General features: G+C 39.4%; 1 protein-coding gene across 1 annotated transcript in view; it reads right to left on the bottom strand.

Annotated features, from left to right (window-relative positions):
• The window catches only part of LOC149267227 (bidirectional sugar transporter SWEET2a-like), a 46,829-nt gene that overhangs the window by 32,323 nt on the left and 1,776 nt on the right, over positions 1-12,730 (bottom strand). The window contains exons 2-3 of the mRNA XM_089410544.1: positions 12,388-12,534; positions 12,029-12,183 (exon numbers count right to left, since the gene is read on the bottom strand). Of these exons, the coding sequence (XP_089266670.1) occupies positions 12,029-12,183; positions 12,388-12,534 (302 nt within the window). The remainder of the gene's footprint in view (positions 1-12,028; positions 12,184-12,387; positions 12,535-12,730) is intronic.

The following is a 12,730-nucleotide window of genomic DNA, read 5'->3' as shown; positions in this document are numbered from 1 at the left end:
GAATCAGCAGAGCTGAAGCTGATTGAAGTTACGAAGTGATCCCATGATTCAGGCAGAGAACACAACAAGGTTATGGCTTTATCTTCTTCCTGTATCTTGACTTCCATATCTGTTAATTGACAAATTAGTGTATTAAAAACATTCAAATGTTCTGCAACGTTTGAACCTTCTTTCATTCGAAGACTATATAACTGTCGTTTCAGATAAATTTTGTTGGTTAACGATTTTGTCATATAGAGATTTTCAAGTTTTTCCCACAATCCTGACGCCGTAGTCTCTTCAACAATGTTGAAGAGAACTTCATCCGCTAGGCATAGTCGGATGGTACTGAGAGCTCGGGCATCCAAGTCCTCCCAGTCTGAAGTAGTCATGGTTGTAGGTTTCTTAGTTACCCCATCCAATGCCTTGTGCAACCCTTGTTGCACAAGCAGATCCTTAACCTTCAGTTTCCAAAGAGCAAAATTGCTCTTTCCGGTGAATTTCTCCACCTCGAATCTTGCATTTGACATCTTGGCCATTTTTCCTTCTTCCTAGGGTTTCAGACTTTCTCCCTTTAAAAAAAAAATAACCTCAGCTTTTAAACTAGGGTTTATATTTTTCTTAAATTTTTTTTTTTTTTACAAATCCTTTCTTTCTTGCAAACCCTTTTGTTTTTCTGGTTTCAAAACAGCCAAAAAAGAATCCTGAACCCTTTCCCCTTTCTTCTCCACCAATATTTATATATAAAAAAAAACCTCCCCTTTTATTTCCAGAATTATCTTCAAATTGCACAAATTTTATTTTCACATCTTTTTGAAAAAAAGATACTTTCTGAGACAAATTTCTTTAAAAAATACCCGGATTTGTAGAAGATTTGCCGAATAAATTCTGGCAGCCAACACGCAGAATAGAGGCAGCGGACCTGGGCAGCGGCACACAGACTTCAGAGCCACTTGCTCCAACGCAGCAGACTTCAGAGCCACTTGCTCCAATGCAGCAGAGGTTTGGCAGCCAACACCAACACACAAACAAATTCTGGCAAACAGCGCAGATTCTGGGATACGTTCTGGTCTCCACACGCAGGAAGCAACTCAGATCTTCCCTCTCATGCAGGTCTTTCAGCCTCCATGCAACAAAAGGATCTGATTGCAATACACAGATCAGATGGAAAAAACTCCACCAGCACAACAATCAAACACTGCAAACGTCACTTTTTGCTCTCCACGCAGCAATGTGACAGGCGCCAGCGAAAAAAAAAAAAACACTCCACAGTCTGCCAGCCTTCACGCAACAAAGGATCCACGTTTGTTGATTGCAACACGCAGAACAGACGGAAAAGACTCCACCAGCACAGCAATCGCCCAAATCGAAATGATCAACTGCTCCAACGCCCTCATATCTCAACGCCTGTTCCACGAAATCTTTTGGGCATTTTTTAATTGAACTTGGCTCTGATACCAATTGTAGAAAGAATAGTAGAGATTGTAGAAAGAATAGCAAGAAAATAGGAGAAGAAAAACACAATAGAATGACGAAGAAATTCGAAACTGAATTTTGATCTACTTTATTCAACAATGATTCTGCCTCTACATGAGCATTCGATATATTCATGTCACTAACTACCATTACATAACTAAACATTCGATATGTAACTATTTATTTACAATTTACCTAATTCGTTGTCAAAACTAACAAACTCCACCTTGACAACAATTTTCCCATTCATCATCTTTCCTACAAGCCAAGAGAAGCTAAACACCACCGCAACTTCTCTACTGTAACTGGCTTTGTGAATATGTCTGCACAATTTTCTCGTGTATGGACCCTTTTAAGAGCTACTTTTCCACCATCAATCACATGTCTCAGAAAATGATACCTTACATCAATGTGCTTGGTTCTGCTATGATAGGCAGGGTTTGTAGCCAAGTGAATAGCGCTTTGACTGTCACAAAGTACATTCACTTTCTCTTGCGTCCTTCCAATCTCATCAAGCAAACCCTTTAACCAGATTGCTTCTTTACTGGCATCTGAAGCAGCTATATATTCAGCTTCGGTAGTGGACAATGCAACCGTGTCTTGAAGCTTTGACATCCAATTAATTGCTCCACCTGCAAGAGTAAAGACGTAACCTGTAGTAGATCTTCTTTTGTCCAAATCACCTGCATAGTCAGCATCTACATATCCGCAGACTGATCCTTCACTACCATTAAAGACGATGAAATGATCACTTGTGCCTCTTAGATATCGAAGCACCCATTTCACTGCTTGCCAATGTTCTTTACCTGGATTTGCCATGAACCTGCTGACAACTCCAACTGCATGTGAAATGTCAGGTCTTGTAGATACCATCGCATACATTAAGTTGCCTACAGCCTTTGCATATGGTACATGAGACATATACTGCTTTTCTTCATCAGCTCTAGGACTCAAAACCGAAGAAAGCTTAAAATGCGAAGCTAAAGGAACATTAACAGGTTTCACATTATTCATAGAGAACTTTTTAAGTACCTTCTCCACATACTTCTGCTGTGACAACCAAAGCTTACCATTTTTCCTGTCTCTGTGTATCTCCATGCCCAAGATATGTTTTGCTGCTCCAAGATCCTTCATATCAAACGTCCTAGAGAGTTGAGCCTTTAACCTGTTGATCTCTTCCATGCTTTTGCTTGCAATAAGCATATCGTCAACATACAAAGCTAAGATAATGAACATGTCATTGAAACTTTTGAAGTACACACAATGATCATACTCACTTCTTATAAAGTTCTGGCTCACCATGAAGGAATCAAACTTCTTGTACCATTGTCTGGGAGACTGCCTCAGACCATACAATGATTTCCTGAGCTTGCAAACTAATCTTCTACTGCGACCTCGTACAAAACCTTCTGATTGTTCCATATATATCTCTTCGTTCAAATCACCATGTAGAAAAGCTGTTTTAACATCTAACTGTTCTAACTCAAGATTAAGCAACGCAGTTAGTGCCAACACAGTACGTATAGAGACAAGTTTTACAACTGGAGAAAAAATCTCATGAAAGTCTATACCTTCAACCTGAGAATACCCTTTTGCTACCAGTCGCGCCTTATACCTTTCAATACTACCATCAACTTTCTGTTTCAGCTTGAAGACCCATTTACATCCAACAACACTTCTCCCTTCAGGAAGCTCTACAAGATCCCAGGTATTGTTTTTGGCTAAGGAGTCCATTTCTTCTTCCATAGCCATTTTCCATTTCTCGCTATCTGTATCATCTACTGCTTCCTGATAACAAGAAGCTTCCCCATCTTCAGTAACCAAAGCAACAGATGAAGCAGAATCTTCATACCTTTTGGGAGTTTTCCTTTCCCTTGTAGACCTTCTTAGAACGATTGGTTGCTGAACTGGTTCAGAAACTTGCACTGGTTCAGAAGCTTCAACGGCTTCCTTTGTGTCTTCAACACCTTTGTCTCCAGAAGTCTCTCCTTCCTTTCGACTGTCACCAAAAGATTTAGCCTCCAATTGAACTTGTTGACTCGGCGATACCTGTTCCTGTTCAATTCTTTCAACATTTGATTTTAACAAAGAGGATTCATCAAATGTTACATCTCTACTAATGACTATCTTCCGCAACGTAGGATCCCACAACCTATATCCTTTCACTTCATAGTCATACCCAACAAAGACATAACATTTCGACTTTGGATCTAATTTTGAACGCTGATTTTTCGGAATAAGAGAATAAGCATCACAACCAAATATCCTCAAATGAGAATAGTCACAAGACTGACCTGTCCAAACTTATTCAGGAATTTTACAATCAATTGCTACTGAAGGTGATCTGTTAACTAAATAACAAGCAGTAGATACTGCTTCTGCCCACAACTCATTTTGCAAGTTAGCATTGCTGATCATGCTTTTGGCTCTTTCCATAAGAGTCTGATTCATACGCTCAGCAACACCATTTTGCTGAGGAGTATAAACATCAGTTTTGTGTCTAACAATGCCCTCATCCTTGAGTATTGTTCAAATTCAACAGAAGTGAACTCACCACCATTGTCAGTTCTTAGACATTTAATAGATTTGCATGTTCTTTTATCTACCATTACTTTAAATTATTTAAAGACATTTAATACATCAGCTTTCCTTTTTAGCATATAGACCCAAACTCTACGAGAGTAATCATCAATGAACGTTAAAAAATACAATGCACCTCCATATGACATAACAGGGGAAGGCCCCCACAAATCAGAATGAATGTAGTCTAAAACATCTTTACTATTATGATTGCCAACTTTAAATCTCTGTTTACACTGTTTTCCATACACACAATGTTTACAGAAATCTAAATTCAAGGATTTCAGACCGGGAAGAGATTTATGTTTCATCAGTATGTGAAGACCTTTCTCGCTCATATGACCCAAACGCTGATGCCATAGACGAGTACCTGCTTCTTCCTTTTCTGACGCAACCGCTGCTTCACCGACCTTAGTACTTCCTTTTAACTTGTAAATATTTCCGACCTTTTCTGCCTTCATAACCATAAGAGCACCTTCGAAGACTTTCAAGACGCCATCCTGACCTGTAAACTTATAACCATCTGAATCCAACACTCCCAAAGAGATTAAATTTTTCTTCAAATCAGGTACATGTCTAACACTAGTTAACGTTCTAACCGTGTTATCATACATCTTAATCCTGATATCTCCCATCCCAACAGTCTTACATGACATATTGTTACCCATAAACGCAAAACTACCGTTTACATTTTCATACGAAGTAAACCAATTTCTATGTGGGCACATGTGATGCGAAGCACCAGAGTCTAACAGCCAGCTATCAAAACTCTGAGAGACATTACATTCCGGTGAAGTTTCATCTATCATACACAATTCTTCAGCAGATAAAACTTCGTCTACCATACCTGAATCAGCCTGATTCGCTTCGTTCTTCGGGTTTTCGGATTCCTTCCGTTTCCAACAGTCCTTCTTCAAGTGTCCAACTTTACCGCAGTTCCAACATTTTGCCTTACACTTCTTGCCCTTCGATTTCGACCTGGAAGACCCCCTTGGTTTTTCTCCTCTTTCCTTTGAGCGTCCTCTAGCGACCATGGCTTCTGATGCAACTGTTTCAGTGCTGGATTTCCTTCGTACTTCTTCAGACAGAAGAGCTCCCACGACTGATTCAAACTTCAAAGAATCAGCAGAGCTGAAGCTGATTGAAGTTACGAAGTGATCCCATGATTCAGGCAGAGAACACAACAAGGTTATGGCTTTATCTTCTTCCTGTATCTTGACTTCCATATCTGTTAATTGACAAATTAGTGTATTAAAAACATTCAAATGTTCTGCAACGTTTGAACCTTCTTTCATTCGAAGACTATATAACTGTCGTTTCAGATAAATTCTGTTGGTTAACTATTTTGTCATATAGAGATTTTCAAGTTTTTCCCACAATCTTGACGTCGTAGTCTCTTCAACAATGTTGAAGAGAACTTCATCCGCTAGGCATAGCCGGATGGTACTGAGAGCTCGGGCATCCAAGTCCTCCCAGTCTGAAGTAGTCATGGTTGTAGGTTTCTTAGTTACCCCATCCAATGCCTTGTGCAACCCTTGTTGCACAAGCAGATCCTTAACCTTCAGTTTCCAAAGAGCAAAATTGCTCTTTCCGGTGAATTTCTCCACCTCGAATCTTGCATTTGACATCTTGGCCATTTTTCCTTCTTCCTAGGGTTTCAGACTTTCTCCCTTTAAAAAAAAAATAACCTCAGCTTTTAAACTAGTGTTTATATTTTTCTTAAATTTTTTTTTTTATTTTATTTACAAATCCTTTCTTTCTTGCAAACCCTTTTGTTTTTCTGGTTTCAAAATATTCTTGCAAACCCTTTTGTTTTTCTGGTTTCAAAACAGCCAAAAAAGAATCCTGAACCCTTTCCCCTTTCTTCTCCACCAATATTTATATAAAAAAAAACCTCCCCTTTTATTTCCAGAATTATCTTCAAATTGCACAAATTTTATTTTCACATCTTTTTGAAAAAAAGATACTTTCTGAGACAAATTTCTTTAAAAAATACCCGGATTTGTAGAAGATTTGCCGAATAAATTCTGGCAGCCAACACACAGAATAGAGGCAGCGGACATGGGCAGCGGCACACAGACTTCAGAGCCACTTGCTCCAACGCAGCAGACTTCAGAGCCACTTGCTCCAACGCAACAGAGGTTTGGCAGCCAACACCAACACACAAACAAATTCTGGCAAACAGCGCAGATTCTGGGATACGTTCTGGTCTCCACACGCAGGCAGCAACTCAGATCTTCCCTCTCATGCAGGTCTTTCAGCCTCCACGCAACAAAAGGATCTGATTGCAATACACAGATCAGATGGAAAAAACTCCACCAGCACAACAATCAAACACTGCAAACGTCACTTTTTGCTCTCCACGCAGCAACGTGACAGGCGCCAGCAAAAAAAAAAAAAAAACACTCCACAGTTTGCCAGGCTTCACGCAACAAAGGATCCACGTTTGCTGATTGCAACATGTAGAACAGACGGAAAAGACTCCACCAGCACAGCAATCGCCCAAATCGAAATGATCAACTGCTCCAACGCCCTCATATCTCAACGCCTGCTCCACGAAATCTTTTGGGCATTTTTTAATTGAACTTGGCTCTGATACCAATTGTAGAAAGAATAGCAGAGATTGTAGAAAGAATAGCAAGAAAATAGGAGAAGAAAAACACAATAGAATGACCAAGAAATTCGAAACTGAATTTTGATCTACTTTATTCAACAATGATTCTGCCTCTACATGAGCATTCGATATATTCATGTCACTAACTACCGTTACATAACTAAACATTCGGTATGTAACTGTTTATTTACAATTTACCTAATTCGTTGTCAAAACTAACAAACTCCACCTTGACAACAATTTTCCCATTCATCATCTTTCCTGCAAGCCAAGAGAAGCTAAACACCACCGCAACTTCTCTACTGTAACTGGCTTTGTGAATATGTCTGCACAATTTTCTCGTGTATGGACCTTTTTAAGAGCTACTTTTCCGCCATCAATCACATGTCTCAGAAAATGATACCTTACATCAATGTGCTTGGTTCTGCTATGATAGGCAGGGTTTGTAGCCAAGTGAATAGCGCTTTGACTGTCACAAAGTACATTCACTTTCTCTTGCGTCCTTCCAATCTCATCAAGCAAACCCTTTAACCAGATTTCTTCTTTACTGGCATCTGAAGCAGCTATATATTCAGCTTCGGTAGTGGACAATGCAACCGTGTTTTGAAGCTTTGACATCCAACTAATTGCTCCACCTGCAAGAGTAAAGACGTAACCTGTAGTAGATCTTCTTTTGTCCAAATCACCTGCATAGTCAGCATCTACATATCCGCAGACTGATCCTTCACTACCATTAAAGACGATGAAATGATCACTTGTGCCTCTTAGATATCGAAGCACCCATTTCACTGCTTGCCAATGTTCTTTCCCTGGATTTGCCATGAACCTGCTGACAACTCCAACTGCATGTGAAATGTCAGGTCTTGTAGATACCATCGCATACATTAAGTTGCCTACAGCGTTTGCATATGGTACATGAGACATATACTGCTTTTCTTCATCAGCTCTAGGACTCAAAACCGAAGAAAGCTTAAAATGGGAAGCTAAAGGAACATTAACAGGTTTCACATTATTCATAGAGAACGTTTCAAGTACCTTCTCCACATACTTCTGCTGTGACAACCAAAGCTTACCATTTTTCCTGTCTCTGTGTATCTCCATGCCCAAGATATGTTTTGCTGCTCCAAGATCCTTCATATCAAATGTCCTAGAGAGTTGAGCCTTTAACCTGTTGATCTCTTCCATGCTTTTGCTTGGAATAAGCATATCGTCAACATACAAAGCTAAGATAATGAACATGTCATTGAAACTTTTGAAGTACACATAATGATCATACTCACTTCTTATAAAGTTCTGGCTCACCATGAAGGAATCAAACTTCTTGTACCATTGTCTGGGAGACTGCCTCAGACCATACAATGATTTCCTGAGCTTGCAAACTAATCTTCTGCTGCGACCTCGTACAAAACCTTCTGGTTGTTCCATATATATCTCTTCGTTCAAATCACCATGTAGAAAAGTTGTTTTAACATCTAACTGTTCTAACTCAAGATTAAGCAACGCAGTTAGTGCCAACACAGTACGTATAGAGACAAGTTTTACAACTGGAGAAAAAATCTCATGAAAGTCTATACCTTCAACCTGAGAATACCCTTTTGCTACCAGTCGCGCCTTATACCTTTCAATACTACCATCAACTTTCTGTTTCAGCTTGAAGACCCATTTACATCCAACAACACTTCTCCCTTCAGGAAGCTCCACAAGATCCCAGGTATTGTTTTTGGCTAAGGAGTCCATTTCGTCTTCCATAGCCATTTTCCATTTCTCGCTATCTGTATCATCTACTGCTTCCTGATAACAAGAAGGTTCCCCATCTTCAGTAACCAAAGCAATAGATGAAGCAGAATCTTCATACCTTTTGGGAGTTTTCCTTTCCCTTGTAGACCTTCTCAGAGCGATTGGTTGCTGAACTGGTTCAGAAACTTGCACTGGTTCAGAAGCTTCAACGGCTTCCTTTGTGTCTTCAACACCTTTGTCTCCAGAAGTCTCTCCTTCCTTTCGACTGTCACCGAAAGATTTAGCCTCCAATTGAACTTGTTGACTCGGCGATACCTGTTCCTGTTCAATTCTTTCAACATTTGATTTTAACAAAGAGGATTCATCAAATGTTACATCTCTACTAATGACTATCTTCCGCAACGTAGGATCCCACAACCTATATCCTTTCACTGCATAGTCATACCCAACAAAGACATAACATTTCGACTTTGGATCTAATTTTGAACGCTGATTTTTCGGAATAAGAGAATAAGCATCACAACCAAATATCCTCAAATGAGAATAGTCACAAGACTGACCTGTCCAAACTTCTTCGGGAATTTTACAATCAATTGCTACTGAAGGTGATCTGTTAACTAAATAACAAGCAGTAGACACTGCTTCTGCCCACAACTCATTTTACAAGTTAGCATTGCTGATCATGCTTCTGGCTCTTTCCATAAGAGTCCGATTCATACACTCAGCAACACCATTTTGCTGAGGAGTATAAACAGCAGTTTTGTGTCTAACAATACCCTCATCCTTACAGTATTGTTCAAATTCAACAGAAGTGAACTCACCACCATTGTCAGTTCTTAGACATTTAATAGATTTGCCTGTTTTTTTCTCTACCATTACTTTAAATTATTTAAAGACATTTAATACATCAGCTTTCCTTTTTAGCATATAGACCCAAACTCTACGAGAGTAATCATCAATGAACATTAAAAAGTACAATGCACCTCCATATGACATAACAGGGGAAGGCCCCCACAAATCAGAGTGAATGTAGTCTAAAACATCTTTACTATTATGATTGCCAACTTTAAATCTTTGTTTACACTATTTTCCATACACACAATGTTTACAGAAATCTAAATTCAAGGATTTCAGACCGGGAAGAGATTTATGTTTCATCAGTATGTGAAGACCTTTTTCGCTCTATGACCCAAACGCTGATGCCACAGACGAGTACCTGCTTCTTCCTTTTCTGACGCAACCACTACTTCACCAACCTGAGTACTTCCTTTTAACTTGTAAGGATTTCCGACCTTTTCTGCCTTCATAACGATAAGAGCACCTTTGAAGACTTTCAAGACGCCATCTTGACCTGTAAACTTATAACCATCTGAATCCAACACTCCCAAAGAGATTAAATTTTTCTTCAAATCAGGTACATGTCTAACACTAGTTAACGTTCTAATTGTGTTATCATACATCTTAATCCTGATATCTCCCATCCCAACAGTCTTACATGACATATTGTTACCCATAAACGCAGAACTACCGTTTACATTTTCATACGAAGTAAACCAATTTCTATGTGGGCACATGTGATGCGAAGCACCAGAGTCTAACAGCCAGCTATCAAAACTCTGAGAGACATTACATTTCGGTGAAGTTTCATCTATCATACACAATTCTTCAGCAGATAAAACTTCGTCTACCATACCTGAATCAGCGTGATTCGCTTCGTTCTTCGGGTTTTCGGATTCCTTCCGTTTCCAACAGTCCTTCTTCAAGTGTCCAACTTTACCGCAGTTCCAACATTTTGCCTTACACTTCTTGCCCTTCGATTTCGACTTGGAAGACCCCCTTGGTTTTTCTCCTCTTTCCTTTGAGCGTCCTCTAGCGTCCATGGCTTCTGATGCAGCTGTTTCAATGCTGGATTTTCTTCGTACTTCTTCAGACAGAAGAGCTCCCACGACTGATTCAAACTTCAAAGAATCAGCAGAGCTGAAGCTGATTGAAGTTACGAAGTGATCCCATGATTCAGGCAGAGAACACAACAAGGTTATGGCTTTATCTTCTTCCTGTATCTTGACTTCCATATCTGTTAATTGACAAATTAGTGTATTAAAAACATTCAAATGTTCTGCAACGTTTGAACCTTCTTTCATTCGAAGACTATATAACTGTCGTTTCAGATAAATTTTGTTGGTTAACGATTTTGTCATATAGAGATTTTCAAGTTTTTCCCACAATCCTGACGCCGTAGTCTCTTCAACAATGTTGAAGAGAATTTCATCCGCTAGGCATAACCGGATGGTACTGAGAGCTCGGGCATCCAAGTCCTCCTAGTCTGAAGTAGTCATGGTTGTAGGTTTCTTAGTTACCCCATCCAATGCCTTGTGCAACCCTTGTTGCACGAGCAGATCCTTAACCTTCAGTTTCCAAAGAGAAAAATTGCTCTTTCCGGTGAATTTCTCCACCTCGAATCTTGCATTTGACATCTTGGCCATTTTTCCTTCTTCCTAGGGTTTCAGACTTTCTCCCTTTAAAAAAAAAATAACCTCAGCTTTTAAACTAGGGTTTATATTTTTCTTAAATTTTTTTTTTTTTATTTACAAATCCTTTCTTTCTTGCAAACCCTTTTGTTTTTCTGGTTTCAAAACATTCTTGCAAACCCTTTTGTTTTTCTGGTTTCAAAACAGCCAAAAAAGAATCCTGAACCCTTTCCCCTTTCTTCTCCACCAATATTTATATAAAAAAAAAACCTCCCATTTTATTTCCAGAATTATCTTCAAATTGCACAAATTTTATTTTCACATCTTTTTGAAAAAAGGATACTTTCTGAGACAAATTTCTTTAAAAAATACCCGGATTTGTAGAAGATTTGCTGAATAAATTCTGGCAGCCAACACGCGCAGCGGACCTGGGCAGCAGCACACAGACTTCAGAGCCACTTGCTCCAACGCAGCAGACTTCAGAGCCACTTGCTCCAACGCAGCAGAGGTTTGGCAGCCAACACCAACACACAAACAAATTCTGGCAAACAACGCAGATTTTGGGATACGTTTGGTCTCCACACGCAGGCAGCAACTCAGATCTTCCCTCTCATGCAGGTCTTTCAGCCTCCACGCAACAAAAGGATCTGATTGCAATACACAGATCAGATGGAAAAAACTCCACCAGCACAACAATCAAACACTGCAAACGTCACCTTTGGCTCTCCACGCAGCAACGTGACAGGCGCCAGCGAAAAAAAAAAAAAAAACTCCACAGTCTGCCAGTCTTCACGCAACAAAGGATCCACGTTTGCTAATTGCAACACACAGAACAGACGGAAAAGACTCCACCAGCAAAACAATCGCCCAAATCGAAATGATCAACTGCTCCAACGCCCTCATATCTCAACGCATCCACGAAATCTTTTGGGCATTTTTTAATTGAACTTGGCTCTGATACCAATTGTAGAAAGAATAGCAGAGATTGTAGAAAGAATATCAAGAAAATAGGAGAAGAAAAACACAATAGAATGACGAAGAAATTCGAAACTGAATTTTGATCTACTTTATTCAACAATGATTCTGCCTCTACATGAGCATTCGATATATTCATGTCACTAACTACCGTTACATAACTAAACATTCAGTATGTAACTGTTTATTTACAATTTACCTAATTCATTGTCAAAACTAACACACCTTTCCACCTTTCCATCATATGTGGCAAGGAGTGAAATGACTCCAGCACCCATGACAGGTTCAGCAATGAATGCAATAATGGTTACTGGACTCTCTTTCAATATAGGCTTATCCAAGTTATCTGCTAACCTTGTTGGAAAGTAATCTTCAATTTTACTTGGCAAATGATAGCGCCAAAAGCACAAATGACAGTAGTAAATTAAAATTTTGATGAAGATTTGTCAGCCCCGAAAGACTGGCTGCTATCAATGTTGATCCATGGTACGATTTCTACCAAGCAATAAGTTTCTTCTTTTGTGTCTTCCCAAGGCACTGTTATAATGTCGCACTAACTTCGACTGACTGTCATTGCCATTTGAATCACCGTTTGACAGAAGACTCCTCAAATCCATTAACAGATTCTTAACCTTGGAGTAGTGTTTGTCAGAAGGATCACGAATTGTTGTTGGTGCAACGGTAGTGGACAATGCAGCCTTGTATCTTTGCCATGAAAAAGATAGATCCACAGTGAATTCTATGAAGACTGTAAGGATCCATGTATGTTTAAAATATCTCTCCACTATTTCCCTCGTTATATCTCCATTGGTAAGAAAGTTATGGGGAATAACATAATCGTATAAATGCACAGCTAGATTGTGATGTCAATGCAGGGGCATTCTCTTTTGCGGATGTGAAG

This window comes from Pinus tabuliformis, chromosome 6 (assembly GCF_031772625.1).
Source record: "Pinus tabuliformis cultivar Carrire ecotype Pingquan chromosome 6, CPIR1, whole genome shotgun sequence".
NCBI lineage: Eukaryota > Viridiplantae > Streptophyta > Pinopsida > Pinales > Pinaceae > Pinus > Pinus tabuliformis.
The sequence above is the reverse complement of the archived record's forward strand: the minus strand, read 5'-3'. Positions and strand labels throughout refer to the sequence as shown.